The following is a 22,313-nucleotide window of genomic DNA, read 5'->3' as shown; positions in this document are numbered from 1 at the left end:
TGGTTTTTGTCCATTAAATTTAAGTGGGCCTTCAATGCTGTGATCGGTCAGGACATACTTACGTTGTCTCTGTTCTTTTATTTTCTTAAAACTGTATTTGATACCTTCTTTGTTTTCAAAGTTCCAGTGCATCCCCTTTCAATTGTATTTTTAACTGATGGCTTCACACCCTAATTATAGGAAGAAATAATAGAAGCATGCCTGTATTATAAATAATAGAACTAATTTCTACTAGTTTCCACTTGCATTGATAACCATAACTTTATCTGTGCCTAGTTTTGTCCTCTCTTCTCTACTACTCATTCACTAAACTATGTAGCCTAGAGCCACCATTTACTCATCTGGGAAATCTTGTCCCTTCTTGTCTAGATTGGAAAGGTGTTTTCTCCTTTCCTGTGTCATCAAAATTACCTTAGATGTTTACTTCCAGAATTAATCATTTGAAAAATACTGTGTGTCAGGCACTGAGAATATGCCAGAATATTCTAGTTGAGGAAACAGACAATTAAGGAACATTTAAACAGTAAATGTCATAGATGAAAAGATGCTATGTCGAAAGTAGAGCCAATCAGAGAAGTTGGATAATCCTAAGAAATGCAGACTGTGGCATTAAAAAGGATGGCCAAGGTAGGCTTCAGTATGAAGACCTTGGATTTAATCTAAAATGTGATGGAAAAGCGGCATTTACCTCTGAGTACATGAGGGGAAGGAGAGGAATGCCAGGCCGGCTTGACCAAGGGCTCTAAGCAGGGGGAGAACGCAGAGACGACTGGTGTCTGAAAGTGCCTCTGAAGGAAGTTAGACACGCAGTGGGCCAGGAGGATCCCTGATCATTTAAAGCTTTTGTCTATTCTCAGTGAATTGAAACATTACTCAAGTTTCTTGAAAATATTTAAGATGTCTGGCTGTTGTACTGAGAATGAACTGCAGTGGTGAGTAGGAGAACTCTTCTGAGATTTGGGGAGATGACAAAGGCTTAGTCTTGAGGTAGTGAGGTGGTGAGAAGTGATCAAAACTAGAAATGTTTTGAAAGCAGATCCAACAGGATATCTAGAAGGAGAAATTGAAATGTAAGTGAGGACCCCAGGGCAATTCCAGCATCTTCAGCTTGAGCAGTTGAAAAGATGAAGGTGTCATGGGAAAGCTGTCATGGGAAGGCCAAACGGGCAAGCTGCGGCTGCGATTGGCAGAGGGAGCATGGGTGGGAGAGGTCAGGAGCTCATTGAGGGCATGACTGGTTTCTGGCTTTAAGTAATTGAGGCAGATTGTTAACATCTCAGGTTAGGAGATTCTGGTGTGGCAGCTAGGGAGACTGAGGTATTGGCCACTGAAAATTTGCAATGGAATTGTCTCAGTTGAGAAACCAAATAAAGACAAGTCTTACTATTGTGAAAAAGGAAGATCACTCCATGTTTTAGTCTCGGTGGTAGAAAAATTAGGCAAGCCAGAAGCAGGAATGGATTTAAGGGAAAAGATAGTGAATTTGATTTAAGATGAGATGCTAGTAATTCAGCAAAGTACACATGTCTATACCCTGAATATTTAGATATGTGTCTTGTCTTTTTCTTAGAGCCTGGAGTTATCTAGACCCCTGCACATTGTAAGTATGTGCTGTGTCACTGAAATGCCTCTCTAACTCCTGACATGTATGTCTTAAAATTGACATGTATGTCTTAAAATTTGTCTTAAAATTGACATGTATGTCTTAAAATTTTCCAACATGAAAAGAAGCTTGAATTTTGAGTAAATGAAAGGTGATGGTTAAAACCATCAATGTGAAATTGTCAGAATAAAAAAGTTAAGCAAAGAAGCATAGGTGCGTGGTCTCTTTGAGTGAGGAATCTGATAAAAAAATTAATGGAAGTAATGACTTGGATTTTAATGACAGAAGTGGTAGTTGATAGTGGTTAATACTGGATAATGGATGAAGCAGGTAAGATGAATTTGCTATCTAGGAGTAAATTAGTTTAAAGTCTAACTCAGCTGTATATCCAATAATAATAATGTGCATATTGAATACTTATTATGTGCTGTATATTTGTAAGTATTATGTGAATTTATAATTAATCTTTTTACCAGTTCTGATGTAGGGACTGCTCTTTCTCATTTAACTGTTGAAGACCAAAGAGATTAATTTTTTAAGATTGTACAATTATTGATAGAAAAGAAACCCAAACTATCCAGGCAATCTGGTATCAGAATCCATATTTTGAGCTACTGTGCTAGTTTTTCTTTCAAGTATTCTTACATATTTCTTGGCAAAATTTAATTCCTTTTGACTGAGTGCCTCTAATTGTCATGGGTACTAAGAGATAAAGGCAATCTTCTACATAAAAGGATAGGGATAAAGGATAACTTCTTAGAATGATAAGTAATACGGCAGGACCATGCTGATCAAAAATAAACAAACAAAAACAGTGATACAGTAGTAAGTAATGAGAAGTAAGGGAGGAAGTGGTCAGTCTGCGACCAGCTGCTGTAAAAAGCTTCATGGAAGCAATAGGATCTGATGTGACCCTTAAAGGATGAGTCTGACTGACTGTTGAAGACGGCATATGGATGAGGTAAAATAAATACGAGACATCAAAGTTAGCAGGAATGGCTGCAAGTAAGCTGCACATAGAAGAAAGAGTAAGGGGGAACATAAACGGCTCAATTTAGTTGATTGAACTGGCCAGAAAGACAGTGAATTGGAAGAGAATCCTAAGGTCAGTTGAACATGGCCTTGAGCAGAGATCCATGGAACATTGTGAGATCATTGCTGTGTTTTGTTTAGAATAGAATTCTGTAGTTCTCAACTATTTACTTCATGATTTAAAAAATACATATATTTAAAAAGATATTTTATTTCTAGAATGCCAGTTAATGAAAACAGAACGACCAAAGCCAAACACATTTATTATCAGATGTCTCCAGTGGACCACTGTTATAGAAAGAACATTTCATGTAGATACTCCAGAGGAAAGGTAAGAGACATGTTTTTTTTTTCCATTCTGTGAAAAAGCAACAATCAATCTAAAGCCATATTTGTAACTGACTTCACTGTTAGTACTTACAAAGAAATATATTTGCATAAGGAAATATATTTGCAAAATACCTTATTTCTTAATAGTTCTGTTTCTGGTATGAGCAAACAAGCCATTTAACAATTAAAAGGCAATTTTAGAAAGATAATTTGATAATCAAGCTACATTTTTAAAAGTATAGAGTTGCTTGTATTCATATTTGAAGCTCTGAAGCAAAAATGACAGCAGAATGTTTCAAGTAGTGCACCCTTCTCATTGCAAGTGATGGCTTGGAATACTTTGTTGAGAAGGATTCTGAGATTTGATGTAAGCCTTATGGGGAGAGGCGTTGGAATTGATTGGCATGGACTTCATCATTGCTGACGGGGGGCGGGGGGCAGCAGCCACTAACTGGTAAGCAGCTTACCAGCTTCATGTGGGCTGTGTTTCCATCCTCTTGGAGACAGTTTTTGCAGCCACTTTCCCATCGCCCAGTTCTGTCTCCATGTTCTTGTGTCTGGTGGCCTGAAAGCCAGGTGGAGCTGGCAACTGCACCCACAAACTTACTTTCCTGCTCTTGTGTGTTAGCACAGTTGTCCTGATTAGCAACTTACGAAGTTAAACATTATTAACCTTATTTTCCAAATGATTAAATGAAGTTTTATTGTAATAGCTCTTTCTAGGATTTTAAAAAGACCAAAAGAGTCTAAAAAAAAATACTAATAAATGGTAGCATTTTTATTGGTTTGTTTTTATTTTGTTTTCTTTTACTTTGTTGTGTGGTGCTGGGAGTTAATCCCAGCTTACAAATCTAGCCCTAAAGTATTATTTCAGTTATTCTTGATCAGTAAACTGTTACGTGGTGTAATGAGAGTGAGACTGATATTTTCTTCCCTGTACTTCCAGCATTAACCTTTGCTAAGCATTTGTGCTTTCATGTGATTCAGTTCTATGTCTTCCTTTCCACTGCCAGCTGACTCTCACTCCACTCCTGTGCCATCTCTCACAGGGCTTTTCATAGACTGTGTTTTCAATCTGCTTGTAGAAACCGTAACCATAGTTGGGCTAATTTCTATATATCCTTTGTATTTTTTCTATAAACCTTCTCTGACTAATGTGCATTAGGTAGATGCCCTAGCTATATATTTACCTATATTCTTGTGCTTTTTATTTTAGTATATCATGACTATAAAACTTTCTCACTAGACTTTAAACTTCTTGATAGCAAGCATCTTGTCTTCCTTGCTATGGCTGGGGTTTGTTGTCTTACAGCACGTAGTCTAGGGCCCAGTGCCGTGTTTGTAGACTGACTGACTGTCAATATGAAGTCTTTGAAAATACCATTCTTGTAGTGGATTTATAGCTTCTCATTGAAGCATGACTCATTTTGCCATTTGTGTTTACAAAGCTGAATTTCTGCCAAACGTTAAGATGCTCAAATCCTTTGCTGTTTCTATAATAATACAACACTATTCTTTTGAACAATCAATTTTCATTTGTATTATGACTAGAAGAAAATAGAAGATGCAGCTTTTGTAAAAATGTAAAACAGCATATTTATTTTTGCCATTGGGGAGTGTATTCTACTATATCCTTCTAGAAGCTGGTGTTTGAAGACTTTGTATAACTAAATGTTGATGAAGACATAGTAAAGGCTAGTGAGAGTTACAAAAACTGTCCATTTTCAGTATTTCTCCCAATCTAAAATCCTCACATGTTCTTAACTAAATGTATAGCTTTATCTTACAATCATTTCATTGCATAAGATTGGACCGATTTTCTAACTAGTGAGCCTGTTGTCCCATTCTTATTCAGCAGTTCATTCTTTTCTCACAAATGATAGGATATATGCATAAGTACTTGGGCTTTTAGGTTTTTATCTTTTTTCATCTGTCATTGTAGTGCTCATATTACATGGTTTTAATTAGAGAAACATTATAAAACTTTTAATTGAGCACCACATCCTGTATTATTATTACTACTCTTTTTTTTTTTTTTTTTGTACTAGGGCTTGAACTCATGACCTTGTACTTGCCAGACAGGGCTTATACTGAGCTAAACCCCCAGCTCTCTGTATTATTTTTATATCAAAATATTCTTAGGTTCTATCTTTTTTTTTTTTTTTTTTTTTGTCTTTTTGAGACAGGGTCTCACTATTTAGTTCATGCTGGCCTTGGACTCATTTTGTTGCCCAGGCTGTTCTCAGACCCACAGTGATGCTCCTGCATCAGCCTGCCGAGTGCTGTACGTTTTCATATTAAGTGAATTTAATCAACAAGCTCAAATATAAAAATTAGATATGCTGATGGAATACCCTTGTCAATGCATGTGCAAATTGTAATTTAAATAAGGTTAAACATTTAAAACTCCTCAAACATTTATCATCTCCTTAAGATAAAACTTTCAAAAGCCTTTCTTATAGCTTTTTAAAACGTGCAAAACATTATTGTTTTCTATAGTCACCCTACTAGTACACCAGTGTCTTGCTTTTTATGAAACTGTAACTCAGTACCCGTTTATCAACCTTTTCCTTCTTGGTCTCCTTCCTGTTGTCAGTGGCTTCTGCTCACCACCATTCTGCTGTCAACTTTTCAAATTCCTTGTACTTAAGATCATATAGTACTTGTTCCTGATTCACTTTACTAATATAATGATCTCTAGTTCCATCCATGGTGTCAAATGATAGAGTCTCTTTTGTTAAGGCCAAAGAACGTTGCATTGTATCTGAATGTCATGTTTTCTTTATCCATTTGTCAGTTGATACACACTTAGGTTATTTCCACCTCTCGATGGTTTTGAATAGTGCTGCACTGAACATGGGAGATTAGATGTCTATTTGAGTAACTTATTTCAGTATTTTTGGTTTTGCTTTGCTAAGTATTCAGAAGTGAAATAGCTGACTCCTATGGTGGTTCTAGTTTTTAATTCTTTGAAGAACCTTCATACTGTTTTCAGCAGTAACTGCACATTTTACTTCCCCACCAATGTTATATATAGGATTTCTTTTTTTTTTTTTAACATCCCTACTAACACCTGTTATTTTTATTTTGTTTCATTTTATCATGGCTGTCTTAGTGTGTCTCAGTGTGGTTCTTGACATGGCATTTCTTTTTTTTTCATTTACTATTATTTGAAAGGGAAAAAAAATTCCAAAACAAGATACTTCAAGAGTAACGGTGTTACCACACTGCATATCGTTACCTTTGAATTACTTACTCAAAGTACAAGATACAGAGATTTAATTGTCCAAACAATATTAGCACAAACCTTTCTTTTCAGTGAATTAAGAGAAATCAGTAGAATAGCTATCTTAACTATTATGTGTGTATATATATATATATATATATATATATATATATATATATATATTTCTTTTCCCTTCCTTTTTCCTCTATCCCAGTTTCTCTTTGCTTTTGAACAGTTTCTTCTCATTTTACAATATCTTTTGTACATTTTAGATTTTATTTATATTACTCTTTCAGCTCACACTAGGGTGACAATGTAGTGTTTGCACATGAGAGTCTGGTGTCCTGTTTATTTCACTTACAAGTATGGCCTTCAGTTGTGTCCCCTTACCTATAAAAGTCACCAATTTATCTTTTTGTATAGCAACATGGCATTTCTTGATGATAGTAATGCTGAACATTTTTCACATACCTGTGAGTCATTTGTATGTCTTCTTTGAGAAATGTCTAAATATTTTAAGTCTTTTTGTACATTTTTAAATTGGGTTTTGCTGTTGAGTCATAGAAGTTCCTTATATATTTTGGATAACATATTTTTTCAAATAATCTTTTCCTAGTCCTTACACTTACTTTTTTTTCCCATGCTTTGTTTCCTTTGCTGCACAGAAATTTTTTGGTTGACTTGTCTATATTTGCTTTTGTTGACCATACTTTTTGTGTCATAGTAGTCAAAAGATAGTTGCCCAAACCAATGTCATGAGTTCACCTATGTTTTTCTTCTAGGAGTTTCATAGTTGCAAGTCTTGTTTTTAAAACTTGTGTGTGTGTAAAATAAGGCTCAAAGTTTATCTTTGGCATGTTGATATCTAGGTTTTCCCGCGCGATTTGCTGAAGAGACTATCTTTTCTGCATTATATGTGTGTCACTCTTGTGGAAGATCATTTGACCTCATATACATGCTTTTATTTCTTAGCTCCATATTCTGTTCCATTGTGTGTGCAATTGCATACTGTTTTCGTTATTGTTGCTTTAGGATGTACTTTAAGTCAAGGAGTATATTGACTTCAGTTTTGCTCAAGATTATTTTGGCAATTGAGTCTTCTTTATGGTTCTTTATGAATTTTAGGATTGCTTTTACTAGGTATGCAAAAATAGCATTTGGGTTTTGGTAGGAATTGCATTGATTTTGTTGATCACTTTTGGGTAGCATTATCACCTCAATATTAAACTCTCAATCTGTAAACATGTAATATCTCTCCATTTATTTGTGTTGCTTTTATTCTTTAGTTTCCATTGTACAAGTTTTTCACATCCTTTGTTAAGTTTATATGTAAGCTTTCTTTCTTTCTTTCTTTCTTTCTTTCTTTCTTTCTTTCTTTCTTTCTCTCATAATTGAGATATATGTTTAGTCTCTTCGGGGTACTGTAGCAAAATATTATGAACTAGGTGGCTTGTAAACAGTAGAAATTTACTTTTGACAGTTTCAAAGGCTGGGAATTTGAAGGTAAAGGTGCTGGCAGATCAGATGTGATGAGGGTCTTCTTTCTTGTTCTCAGAGGATGCCTTTTCTCTGTGTCCTCACATGGTACACAGTGTAGAGTTCTCCAGGTTCCCTTTCATAATCCCTTTCGTGAGGACTCTACCATCCTGGTCTGAGGCCCCACCTTCTAATAATGTCAACTTTGGGGTAATATGCCCTCAAACATTTGGTTTTTTGCAGACCTAACATCAGTAAACAACAGTTTTGCCTCTTCCTTTCCAGTAGTGACTTCCATTTTAAGGCAGGGTTTAAAACTTTTTGTGAGGACAAATATACTTGTTTTTTCTCTGATTTAAGTGAATGTACTTCAAATTATTCACTGTTAAGTACAGTTTTTAACATGTACTTCATTATGTCTTGATGGTCACCCACAAATTACTGGTTCAGGTTGGTTTTCTTTTTCATGGGTAAACAATGTGTCACAGCCATTCCATACACTACACATTCACATTCACTCTACATTCACAACCACATCCAGGGACCGGGCATTGTGTGCACAGCGATATTCTCCTTCCTCTTCCTGTTCTGTGTATATTGAATCACTTTCAATCTCCCGGGTACTGATTCCATCCTGTGCTGCCACATCAGCTACAGTTTTCCTTCTTGTTTGTCCCTATTGCCAAAAATACCCTATCTGCCTTCTTATCTTTCCTTTGTGTTGATAATCACTAACCCTTGTACATCTTCTTCCAACAGTCACAAACTTACCATGGTACTAGTGTATTCTGGTATGACTTTACCCTTAACACTTTATTACTACTAATTTCACAAAAACAAGGTTTCCCCTATCAGACTGCAAGTCTTTCCTAAGCCATGGTATGTTTGAATTTTAGTAGCACACCTGTTGAGCTGTTCACTAAAAAGTAAGTGATCAGTTTTGTGAAAATTATTTTTTTATTAGTAGTAGTATATAAAGAATAATTTGCTTCATAGGGTGTCTTATTCTGTGTTGCACATTGATTGCATTTTAGTATTAGAAATCTGAAGATGGGTTGCTTTTTGGCGCAGTACGCTTTTGCAGGCATTTCTCTCTCCTCCCAAAATTGTGAAAAGGTTTTGGTGCAATTATGGCAGTTCACCAGTAGTCTGTAGTTCAAATAAGAACTACTGGTAAAAGGGGCATCAAGATATATTACAAAAGAAAGAAAAAAGAAAAAGCATCAGGTTGGCAACAAAGCTGAAGTTTCATGGAACTAAAACTTCAAAGCTCTAGTGTTCATTTCCCTTGTTATAGCTGGCACTTCCAGAAGAGATTCTGTGATTTGGGATTTTGACCAACTCCTAGAGACAGGAACCATATTCTTGAATCCCCATGGCCTGCCAAAGAAAAGGCATGGTAAACCACTATGCTTAGGGGTTCATACTTGAAAGGACTATACCATATTCGAAAAGAGAAAATGGAAATAGTTTTATTTTGGGAGAATAAAAGTCCAGCCTTAAATTCATTTCTGAAATTGGATTAGATTGATCTGGTTTTTTTGGTCTCTTAGGAACTTGCTAAAAGCAACTGTAAATATTCTGTAAGAAAAGATTGTGTCTAAGTAAGTTTCAAATTATCTGGTTTTTTTTTTTTTTTGTGAACAGTTTCTAAGGCTTATCTAAAATTTCATGCATAGATAGATGACCAAAACCGCAGAGGAAAAGAAACAGACAGTAGAATCAAATTCATGGGGCTTCAACAATGGAGCTATCCAGCAATGATTAAAAGAACTATGGAGTGGTATGTTTAAATATGTTTGGGTCAGGAAATTCAGCAGACAGATGGAAAATACAAAAAAAAGCCAAATCAAAAATTTAAAACTGATAAAATATTTGGAATTGAGTGCTAATGGCTTTAATAGAACATTTAGCCTCACATTTGGGGAAGTTAGTGAACTTAATGATAGCAGAACAGACTATCAAAATGAAACAAGCAGAGATAAAGGACAGAAAATAAAAATTAGAATAGAGTGTAAGACAAAAGAAGACATGGTAAGGTTCTGTACAGATACATAATTGGAGTCTCAGAAGGTGTGAGAGGATGCCGAAGAAAATGTTTGAAATGGTAGTGACTGAAAATGTTCTAAACAGACTAGGAGATAAAATGACACATTCAAAAATCTTATAAATCCCAACAGGTAAAATATAGAGAAAATTGCCAGTCCCATGAGACTGTTAAAAACCAATGCTATTGGCAAAGAATACATATTTTCAAAAGAGTGATAGTTAGACTGAAAAGTTGATATGACAGGAGAAAAAATTGGCATGGAATACAGTATTAATTGGGGATAATAGAATGATACCACCAAAGTGCTGAGAGGGAAGTAAATATTAGGAAAAATTTTTTTCCAAGAACAAAATTAAAATATTTCCAACTGGGAATGGAGAGTCAATGCCAGTATCTCAGCATTCTGGGAACCTGAGGCATGAACATGGGAAGTTGAAGCCCAGCTTGTGAAACTTACCAAGATCCTTCTCAAAACATAAAAGAATTTTTTTAAAGGGCTGAGGACTTAGCTCAATGCAAAGGCTCTAGGTTTAGCCTCCTGAACTGCATTACAGTTTTTTTCCTTAGAGACTGTAGAATTTGTCATTAGCACACCTATACTAACTACCAAAGTATTCTTTAAACATAATAAAAGTGGTCCTAGGTGAAAAGAGAAATGCAGAAAGGAATTTAAAGTAATAGTACATAAGCCAATAAGCCCAAATGAGTATTATTGTTTTTGAGTAATAATGATGTGCTTTGTGTTTTATTTTTGGTGATGCTAGAGGGAACTTTAAGGAATAAACTATATTTGTGTTAATCTCACATTTTGTAAAATTTTGAAAATCATTATCAACTTCCATTAATGGCACATTTTGCTCATTTTAATAGGGAAGAATGGACAGAAGCTATTCAGGCAGTAGCAGACAGACTGCAGAGGCAAGAAGAGGAGAGAATGAATTGCAGTCCAACTTCACAAATCGATAACATAGGAGAGGAAGAGATGGATGCTTCTACGACCCATCATAAAAGAAAGGTAGGAAATGATGGCTCGTTGTACTCAGCACAGCATTTATTTGTCTGAAAGACATATGCTAAAAATTCTCATTTGCAGAGATGTCTCAGCCAGTTTTCTTGTGATATGAGTGGTGTGGGTGTTTTCTATGCATGTGACTCCGAAATGCCTTCCTTAGAACTAAACCATTGACCAGCACTTTTGTACTCAATGTTGATAAGGCTCTTGAGGGACTCGTGATTGATGTACTGTCATACATCTTCATGAATTATATTTTCCTTAATGATTAGATTTGTCTCTATTTGGCATTCCATTTCTGCAGAAATGGCTGTGTTAGTCCTGATTGGTCAGCTAGAAAGTAAACAGTCTTAGAAATAATAGGTTTTCTTTTAGTAGCTATTCTGAGCCAATGAAGAAAAATGGGCTTTTCCTTTCTTCACTGCTACAGAATAATAAGTGCAAATTATATTTTTATGGGAAATACAAATAATGTTTTCCACTGCTATACAAAATGAAAAAGACAGCTCCCTTAATTAAGTAAAAAATGATTATTACATGATTAATCAAGATTGAGGTATTGAAAAGGGACAAGATAGACCTGCTGTTACACAGTTGTAATCCTAGTTCCTTAGGAGGCTGAGTTAGGGGGATCACAAGCTCAAGCCCAGCTTGGGCCATTTAGTGAGACCCTGTCTCAAAATAAAAAATGGACTGGGAATGTAGTTCATTGATAAAGCCCTAGGCTCACAAAAAGAGAGAGAGAGAAAAGGAGAGGTCAATACTATTCATATAAGAATATGTTTACTATAAGATAGGTAAAGGAATCTTCAAGTAAGAAAACATAAATATTTAGAGTATTAGCATGAAATTTGCTTTCTGAGATATATTCGTTTTGTTTGGCATTGTTGGACATTGAATCTAGGACTTGTGGTGCTGGGAAAACATTCCACCACTGAGCTATGCCCATACTCTGAAATTTGGATTAGCACAGTGGTTAAAAACTTTCTGATTCGGACTTTCCTCTTCCATGTGCTAAGTGTGTGAACGAAATGAAATTATATAGTCATAGCTTACAAAGTTAGTTATTCTTTAAGTTTTTGTTTTTATTGAGATATTTATGCTTAATCTTGGTCAAATGCCTGCATACTTTTGCTGTTTTCTTTGAAAACTTATTTTCTTTTTTGGCTGAACCAAGTATTACTTAGAGCACTTTAACTCACCTTGTTCCTAAGTCAAAAAGAAAAAAATCACCTAACTTTATCCACCTACTCACAGATAAGAAAGCTGCTTTTGCAAGTGTATATACATAAGTACATAATGAACTTGATATTTGACTACTGTGGTAAATTTAACACCAAGTCAAATTAATATCTGCACTTGAATTCTAGTCTGTCCTGTTCAAAACTAAACTATACCAGCTGTACCTTGTTAAATTCTCTAGAATTTCTAAAAATCTCCATAGCAGATTAATAACATACTGTAAGAAAAGGGTTAAAAACGGAGAATTTGTAATATCCTACTTTGAAGTGTGGTGTCTGAGGTACACAATTTTGGAAATGAATATGGAAATTGTCAAAAATTTGAATAAAGAGACAGAATTTTAAAATGTGTGAAAATGGAAAAATATACAACAGATTTTTTTTCTATTTAAAGTGTTTATAAGTAACTATAATGGCGTAATGATTTTCCTCTTTTCTAATTACCAGTGTGAATATTCTTGTAACTCCTCCCCATCACTAACTGTCCTGTTATGTTTGTTTTGTGGCACATCCTGAGCAGTACTTTTGTATGTATTGTCTCGTTTAGTCCACATAAGAATCATCTGAGGTAGGTGCTAATGTTACCCTATTTTATAGGCGAGTCATCCAGCTGGGCATGGTGGCCCATTGCTGTAATCCCCGCACTCTGGGCATCAGAGACAGGAGGTTTGCAAGTTTTGAGTCCAGTTTGGTCAACTCAGTGACTTAAGAAGATCCTGTCTCAAAATATAATTGTTACTGGATTCTCAAAAAAGTTGAATTTTTAATCAAGCATAGGTGATCTTTTAATTAGACACAGTGTACAGCTTATTTTGTTTTCTTGGTTCATATATATGAATCTGTAATTTCTATCATAACCAACTTATATTAGAAATAATACAAATTATACTCATGATTATTATACTGTTTCTCAAAATATTATGGAGCACTGTTGAACATAATGCAATGTGTGTATTAATTAATGATATTCTTCAAACAGTCCATAGAGTGTTAATTTTATGAAATAGTGGTAGAAAGTGGGGGCCTACAATTTGCACAGGGTCAGAGGGCTGACTGTGAGTGTGATGCTGGGAAGGAGGTCTTCATCCTGTCATCACTCAAGTCCCTCACCTATAAAAGAGGGGTAGTAGTGGTAGTGAGCTCATGGCTGTAAGGTGTAAATGTGTCAGGTGCTCATATAGTACATGCATAATGAATATTAGCTGTTAGTGTTAGCTACTATCCTGCTTTGCCGCATGAAGATTACATCTTTCCAAAACAGATTTAGAATTCTTTACTAAAACTGAGTCTCCAAAATGAAAAAAAAATTGATAGAAATATTTTTAATTTATTTGGGACTCACTGTCTTAATGATACGTAATTTCCATTTTTCTTTTTTGATATCATTTTAAACAAAATAAAACAACTTTGAATGAAAGAGTATAGAAAAGTAATGTTTGTACTATATACTATTATGTCATGGATGTAATAACTGATCATAGCAAAATGTTACTGTGACATCTGTGAAATGAAATGGCTTCTCTAGAGCTGTTTTCTTTATGAAAGTCAGTTATCAAACAAAGAATTGCAGAAGTTCAGATGTTTTATCTTGTAATACATTAAAGCACAACCATGTGTATCCTCAAAATTTACAGGACACATTTTCTTCACTTTTTGAAAATAGGCAATAGGATTTAAAAAATAGCTCCTGATTATTGATTATGGTGGCTGTGCTGAAAGTGGTCTCGATCTCTGCCTCTTGGAGTAGACAGGCGATTACCTACCATAACTGTGGAATACTGCCGTAGAATCAGCTCTGCCAGGTAAAACTCTTGGAGAAGAAAGGATGAGTGGTGGAGACATGAAACAAGGGCTTGGCAGCCTGCTTTAAATTAAAAGATGATGTGTCAGAGGAATGTGATTAGAGGAGTCAAAAGTGCCTATTCTTGGTATGCCAAGCTGCCATCTTACATACCCACTCTGTCAGGTATGCAAAGGAGCAGAGTATCTGAAGATAAAATGCTAATTGAAAAGGAAAGCCTACTTAATTTTTAACTGTTCAGTGCAGGCCTTTCTGGAACCAGCTGGTTACAGTGATTTAAACTATAAACAGTACTTCATACATTCCTGGAAAGTGTCGCTCTAATTCTTGCAATTTGATTTTATCATCTCCTGCATGACCCTTCTGTATTAATACACAGCAATGGCTAGAATGTAGAGAAGGAGAGGAGGTAGAAGTAGTGATAGAAGGACCTGCTAAAATCACAGGGTCTCACACTAGAATCAGCCTCTGAAGAGGAAGGGTGGCGTACTCTATGTTGTGTAAGTTGCCCAGGGGTGTAGTTGAGGGGGTAGAGTGGCTGAATGGCCTGAGTGAGGAGGTATCCAGGCTCTAGCCTCAGCCCTCTTCCCCTGGGAGTCAAGATGTAGTCCAGTGGTGCTGAAGTTATCTAATTACACTAGTTCCACCTCTTCCTCATGGGCAGTGCTGCAGGATGTGGACAGAAAGTAAATTTCCTAAGAGTCCGTCTTTATACTTGTTTTGTTACTTATTTATTTATTTTGATGAGACAGGTCACACTATGCAGTTTGGCTGGCCTTCAACTCACTTTGTACCCAGGCTGGCCTTGATGTTTTTGTTTGTTAAATCTAATTTGTAGACTCACAGTTTCTTTCCTTAAGTTCTGGATGTGTGTGATTTGAATATATTAAATACTTGCTGCATATACATCTCTTAGACTACAGCAGCCACATGAATAGGCAAGAGAAGCAGTGTAACAGTGTAGAGTATTTCCCTACTAAATTCTTAGGATTGATTTCGGAAAATTAATTTCTCTAAAGGATATCCATGTACCCATTTTTTATTACAGTCTTATATCTTTTCCCTCTGAAATCAAATAAAAGAAAAACATTTTATAATAGCTTGTATTTCATTTATAGACTAGATAATTAATGTGTATACTGTTGCAAACATTAGTATTTGGTATAAAAGATAACGTTTTAATTTTCTGAAATTTTGTCAAAATAGATGTGCAATCTCTTTCTGATTATATAGGATGCTTTTTTATTGGATGCACTTCAAGATTAATTTCCTTTTTTAAAATTTCTTTTTTAAAGGCTGACAAACTGATAAGAAACCTTAAAAATAAAGAGTTAAAGCTGTCATATTTTTTTGACTTCATTGTCCCTTAGAATTACAATCCTTAGGGATATAGTAATATATTTATATATTGCTTTTCACCTGAAAATGTCATAAAGAACTTTAAAAATTATACACAAGGATTCAGTTTTATTTTTTGTGATATTTAGTAATAAGATATAGTGAGTCTTATTTCCTAGTACTTGTAAGTAAAGAAGGAAAAAGGTATTACCTAAAAGATATTTTCAGCAATACAATGATATATTATAACTTGGTTATGAGAACACTGTCTCTAATCTGTTCATTGCCGTGGAACACATTATCCTGAGTTCAGTGTCTTAGGACAACAAGAGTGTTATTTCTCGTGATTTTGTCGTTTGTGAGGAGTTCTGTGCATAGATCTCTGATGGCTACCTTCTGCTGACACATGGGCCTCCCTGAGATATCCACAAAAGCCTTCCCCAAATATCCGGAGAATGTTGCTGACTTTTGGCTGTGGTATTCATAAATATCTAAACTGATTTTACATTTAAAAAAACAAACTGAGCATACACAGTTAGGTTCCCTTTAATGAAGAGTCTATTGAAGTAATAGAGAATTTTAAAAGGAGACAGATCCTCAGTTTGAAAGCTGGATGAAGGAAGGAGGTACTATATATAAGCAAACAGATTGTGAAATTTGGAAGTTTGTAGAACAGAACAGAAGTCCACACAGAGGCAAGGTGGAGAACAAGTAGTAATCTACTTGGAAAAATCTTGGAAATCACTCAACTTAGAAATAGGAATGGAAAATGAAACTTAAAATAGGCAGATTCGTTAAAAGACATTCTTCTTAGGTTATTTCCCTTCCCCTGCTGAACCGCACTGGTTGCTTTTTCAGAAGTTACAGCCACTGTCTTCCTTAGATTTTTTAACTGAGCTCCAAGGTTGTGCTCAACATTTTTTATATCGTTTTCTTTTTGGATTGCACTGTTACTCTGCTGGAATACATTCTTAAATAGCTCCTTTGACTAGGTATGATGGTGCATGCCTATAATCCTAGCCACTAAGGTTGTTAATGCAGGAAGATTGCAAGTTTGAGGCCAGCCTTGGTAACTTAGCAAGACCCTATCTCCCCCCCCCAAAAAAAAAAAAAAGTTTTGCATAATATGTGTAAGGTCTTAGGTTCACTCCCCAGGACTAGAAGAAATAAAGAGGCTTGTTCGAAGAATAGTTCCCTTAGACATATTTGGAAATGTGTGTGGGACACTTTTGATTAGTAGACAGTGTTCTGAGGTTTGAGGCATTCTTTAGAAATAGGTGAAAATGAGTTTTCCTCTGATCTTTCACTTGACTGATAATTTGACTAACTGTGGAATAAATTCTAGGTTCAAAATAGTTTTCTTCATTGTTAGAAACTGTTGAAATTATTCTTAGCATCCTTGGTTGCTGATGACAACTGATGTCATTCTGATTATTTTTCAGGGATACATAGAATTACAAAATTTATTTTTTGAGTGGACATTGCAAGTAGATATATAGATGCTACCAATAAATTATATCAAACATTTCATTCATATTAGATCTTTTGATTTGTGTTTTCCAGACAATGAATGATTTTGACTATTTGAAACTACTAGGTAAAGGCACTTTTGGGAAAGTCATTTTGGTTCGAGAGAAAGCAAGTGGAAAGTACTATGCTATGAAGATTCTGAAGAAAGAAGTCATTATTGCTAAGGTAAGTGATTATAGGAGTTGATGGCTAAATTTTTGTTTGCAGTGAGCACATGTATTATAATCACTCATGCAGTGATAAGATGTAAAAATTCCATTACACATTCAGAATATTTGGTAGGCTACTGCTATAGCAATATATACCTATCAATATTGATAACAAGATTTTTCAAACATTTTTGGTATGCATAAATTATACCGAAGCTATTTTATTCTAGTGAAATAGAAATATTTTATGTGCTTAGGAGATTGTTTTTACTATATATTTGTGATGTGTGCTATTTACTAGTATTGTTTTTTAATATTTCTTCCAGTGTTCTGAATTCTTACTAAAAGATTGATTATAATAGCATAAATGATTTTGTACTCTTAGTTTACAGAGTTGATGTAACATTGAGTAGGAATGGATCTTAAATAGATTTGAAAATATGACAATGAAGCTAAAAGAAACAATAGTCTTTAAAATTTTTTGCATCTTAATTCCTCACCTCTTCACCTTACTTTTCTTAATTTTAATTTTTATTGGTACATGTTCATGGTACATGATGATTATATTCATCATGGAGAGCTTTTTTTCATGTTAGAGCTTTACAAATATTTAACACATTGATACAGTAATTTTTTACTCAGTGTTCTACATTGAATACTAGTTCCCTCAGGAATATTTGATATACTTTACTTAATTGGTGTTTGCTTTCCGTCTTAATCAACAAATAACACACAATATTATGGTATGTTTTATAGACTACTTTAACTTTCAGCTACTTTAAACTATTGTTTCTTCTTTTGGAGTGTATTGCATCATATATTTCATGAAACTACATTCCCCCATCATGGCGTATTTCCTAGCTATGATGCATCAATCTTAGTTCCTCAAGTCTGCATCTCCTATTAGAAAGAATATTTTGTTTTGTAGCTGCAGAGGCCTGCATTTATACCTTACCTAATAACCTTTAAAAGCCAGTTTTTTTATGGAGTATTCCCTATTCCCTAGGTGGTATTTGGATACATTGAAGGGCATTTTTGCTCACTGCAGTGACTGAGGCTAAGAGACACTTGTGATAGTTAACAGACAGAGGCTGGGCATCCTGAATGTCCTACTGTGTCAGCCAGCCCCTCAGAGCCTTAGTTTTCTCATTTGTAAAACTGGCAGGATGAAACCCATTAGATGGGAATATTATGAAAATTAGGATAAGTAAAGTGTTTAGCATATACACTGCACTTATTATTAATTAAACCAATATTTTTTTCTGGAAGGTGGTACAGTGTAGTAGGCTCTGTCATTTATATGAAACAATCTCAAATTACTTAACTTTTTATACTCTTTAACCACAAAATGGGGATATTAACACTTAATGATTCTTGTTCCTGTTTGGTTTATATTTATAAATGTAATAGTTTTTGCCATCATAATTAAGCCTTCAAAATTATATATGGAATAAATTTAAGATTAGAATAGTACAAAAACGAAAGTACAAGTATTTGCTATTATTACTGACACTGCCAAGTATAAATCAAACATCAGTAAAGATAGTTCAATTTTGTTTTCCTTTTATACTTTGGACTCACTTGGGCTCCTGTGATCCAACTTATATCAGACTTGAGAAGATCCTGTCAGAACACTATATGATTCATTAATTACTTGTACTTTTTTTTTTTTTTAGTATCTCTACATATTTGGGTATATTTCATGAATGATAAACCCTAACCTGATTGATTAGCTCCTCCTTCCTGTTTTCCCCAACAAATCATTTACCAGTTTCTTAAAAGAAAGTACACTTATTCATAACAAAATGATCAACCACTATGAAATTTTGGAATGTGTTGAGAGCTGAGATTTAAATCCTAATGTGTTCTTCTCAGAGCAACGTATCAGGGAGAAAATGATGTTGGTATGTTCTCTTACTGCTGAATTTAACTTTTATCCCCTGATTAAAATACTGTATTTTAGGATTTTTCCCTTCGTAATTAATAAATATATCTTAAGGGCAATACTGTGAGACTGAATGTCCCATTTCCTTTAAAATGTTTTACTAACTTTAATATCTACCAGTGAATCTCATTTCAGTGGTTATGACTTTGGCATTCTAATGATGATTTTCAATTTTCTTCATTCCTTATATGTTTATCCTTAATTTAGCTGAAAAAGAGTCAACTTTTCATTTGTTCTTTTTTTAAAATTAGTTTCCTGTCCTCATATTTATTTTTAACTTGTGCTTTCTTTGGTGTTACTTTTTTTGTTACTAGTTCCTGAGATTATAAGGTTAGGATGTTGATTCGAGACCTTTTTTTGCTTTTTGGTGTTACAAGGATTGAACACAAGTTTTTCGCACTGAGCTACATCTAGTGCCTCACCAGCCCTCCCTTTTTGTGAGACAGCATCTCAGTAAGTCACTAAATTGCCCAGGCTGGTGTTGAACTTAAGATTCTCTTCCCTCAGATTCCCAGAGTGCTGGGATTACAAACACTTACTACTGTCCCTGCTGATCTTTGTTCTTTTTCATGATAGCATTTATACAAGGGAAGATCACAAAATATAGTGAATTCTTAAAAGTTTTTTAAAAAATTACAGTGAAAGAAACTCTGCCATTAAGCCCCTGCTGAATATTCTGAAGCAGTCAGCTTTCATGAGTGTGATAAAAAATGTGGTAAATGCTACTGCCATGTGCCACCCAAAAGATAGGTAGGCTGCAACACACTGCTGTGTGTTCTTACCTGCTTTATCCACCAGACCTGACACTGCAATTATTGGCTTTTTCCCAAAGTGGAAATGACTGGAAAAGTAAACATGTTGAAAAAATACCAGACATTGAGCTTGTGTAACTAAAGACAAGAAACATAGAAACTGTTTCCCCACAGCTCTGTTCTTTTTCGTTTAATAACTTTCATTTATTAAAGTGTTAAAATTATATCTTTTGTGATTATGTATCTAAAAACAGAAACTAGTAATTCTTAAGTATATTAGTCTCTTAAGTTATGTATAAAAAAAGGTGACATTAAAATCCAAGGTTACGATAAGAACTTCTGTACTTGCCACACATTTATGTTTTCTAGAGATCTTAATACAAATTCAATTTAGTTTAATATCCTTTTGTTTTAATCTGAAGGGCCTCTCTTTAGTATTTTGTACAGTGCAGCTCTTAGTCGTAAGTGCATTTCTGAGCTTCTATTCCCTGAGAATATGATCTGTGTGTGTGCCTCTGTGCGTGTGTGTGCCTCTGTGTGTGTGTGTGTGTGTGTGTGTGTGTGCGCGCGCGCGCGCGTGCATGTTGTGCTAGGCTTGGAACACTGAGCCTTGTGTACACTAGGCAGTTGCCCACCATTGAGCACTAGGATCTTCCCCTAGTCCTCCTCGTTTTGAACAGATCCTTTGCCAGGTACCAGATTCTTGGTCGATTTTTGTTTTTCCTCAGCACTTGGACTGTATCAGCCTACTTTTGTTATTAAGGATCCCTGTATGAGTTACTTCTTTCTTGTTTCTTTCAAGGGTCCCTGTTTTTGAGTGGTGTAAGTCTCACTGTGGGTTATCTGTATCCTGCTTAGTGTTTATTGAGTATCTTGGATATTGATATTTGTGTCTTTTATCAAATTTGTAAGATTTCAACCATTGTTTCTCTTAACTTCTGGCACTTCCACAGTGCATGTGTTGGTCCACTTGAGGCTGCTCCCAGGCACCATCACTTAGGGTCTGTTCCTTAGTTGTTTTATCTTTCAGTTTGCTATTCTTTTTCATCTCCTTAGTTGTTTTTGAATTGCTCGAGTGATATTTTATTTCTAAAAATTACCTGTAAGCATGGACCACAGGCCCTACAAAGATACTGATGTGCCACTGAAATTCTAATATAGCCTGCTGTTCAGCCTTCCATTCAAATATATTCAGATTATAAGTGTTTTTTTTATGGCTCATACGTAGCACTAATCCCACTGTTGAAATTTGTGTTGTCCAGAACCCCCAAATCCTGAGCAAGTATGGTTCTTTTGTACTTCCATGGGGAAGAAATATGAGCAGTTAGTTTTTAATTCCCTATTAAATACCATACATAGCTCCTGGTGAATTTATTAATCAGAATTCTATAGTTTGGGTGGACCCTTGGATATTTGATGTATTTATCCTCTGTTCTCCAGAATTATGTGTCACTACTGCATGTAAGTCAGTCTTTGTAAGTTTCTGATGTCATAAGATCAGTATAGTACACTTTTGTATTCAGAAACTTGTGTCAAGTTAAAATTCCTTCTAAACAAATTATGATAGAAAGATGGTGAATACATATAATAAGATAGTATATTAGATAAAAATTAGGATCATTCTCACTCAAAGACATATTAGGTTTGTTTTGTTTCCTCTGAAATTGGAACCAGTAAAAAAAAAATCATCACGATCAAACATGAGTGTCAGTCTCTTTTAGTTCATTGTTTTTTGGCACTGTTGGGACCATACTAAGCATTGTGGAGGCTATAGGTGATGCTATGGGGAAAGCAACCAGTGTCCTTCTGTAGTACAGCAGCTGATGTGATCCCTAGTCAGGCATGACATCCTTCCCAGTAACATGTTCAGGCAAAGTGGATGTAGTCTCTTCAAACACTCTCACTTTCATCCAGATTTTACTTTAATCCTGTCCCTAATTTCATCTGCAGACCCTCCAAGTCTGACTGTAGCCCCTGTTAGGACCTCACCACAGGTTTTGCAATCGCATTGCATTGGACTCTTATGTCAGGAACCCCCTAGAAGGTGTCTTCTTTAACCCTACTTTGCCCATATATGTGCATATGGACTTCAGTCCCTAGCCTGGGGTTGGTCTAAGCCTAGCCTGGTTCTCCGTGAATTTAATCCTGATTAATTTGCCTCAGAAGTGAAATTCATTGTTATCATTTTTACATCCCAGTTTTTTATATTTCTTTAAATTAAGGTACGATTAGTGTGTTTGTTTAGAAGTATTAATGTTGGGGAACCAAGTAGGGTTCTGATCACTCCTCCCAGTTACTGATAGTGCTGCATTAAGTCCTTTGTGTCAGCTCCATCTGTGTTCACTTTATTCATTCCTTTCCTTGGTGACAATTTGAAACTTCACCATCCTGGGAATAACTGGTTTGATTGTCCCTTAAGCCTTTCCCTCTTCCCTGAGTCATTCACCCCCATTTTCTTGGCATCTGTATGAGCCCTCGAAGAAGCTAAAAATGTCTGATACAACTTCTTAATTGTTGCTTGGGTTTGTTGCAGTTAGGTTATATCAGGTGCTTGTGCAGAAGAGTTCCCTTTTAGTCAAGGTATTGACCATGGCATGACTAAGGGGTATGTGATCATCTATTGCGTGGCTTTCATGGCACTGCATCAGCCACTTCATCTGGAGATGTCACTTGACATTTTTTTTTTTTTTTAAATCGGTACCAGGGATCTAACTCATGACTGTGCTCTTGCAAGGCAGGCGCTTATGCCGCTGAGCTAAATCCCCAGCCCCCACTTGACATTTAAAGGAGAGGAGGGAAGACAACAACTCTTTTCAGGGTAAACAAAC

At 35.3% G+C, this 22,313-nt stretch overlaps 1 protein-coding gene across 7 annotated transcripts in view; it reads left to right on the top strand.

Annotated features, from left to right (window-relative positions):
• Positions 1-22,313, top strand: part of Akt3 (AKT serine/threonine kinase 3) — a 252,692-nt gene that overhangs the window by 139,285 nt on the left and 91,094 nt on the right. For 6 of the 7 annotated variants that reach the window (XR_010043619.1, XR_010043618.1, XM_063237551.1 and 3 more), the window contains 3 exons: positions 2,855-2,966; positions 10,588-10,732; positions 16,673-16,804. Coding sequence is in view for 5 of the 7 variants with exons in the window: in XM_063237551.1 (XP_063093621.1) it covers positions 2,855-2,966; positions 10,588-10,732; positions 16,673-16,804 (389 nt within the window). In the remaining 2 variants the exon portion in view is untranslated. The remainder of the gene's footprint in view (positions 1-2,854; positions 2,967-10,587; positions 10,733-16,672; positions 16,805-22,313) is intronic. The other variant, XM_063237553.1, reaches the window with a different exon arrangement.

This window comes from Cavia porcellus, unplaced genomic scaffold (assembly GCF_034190915.1).
Source record: "Cavia porcellus strain 051 isolate PalLab524CR breed Dunkin Hartley unplaced genomic scaffold, mCavPor4.1 scaffold_26, whole genome shotgun sequence".
Taxonomy (NCBI): domain Eukaryota; kingdom Metazoa; phylum Chordata; class Mammalia; order Rodentia; family Caviidae; genus Cavia; species Cavia porcellus.
The sequence above is the reverse complement of the archived record's forward strand: the minus strand, read 5'-3'. Positions and strand labels throughout refer to the sequence as shown.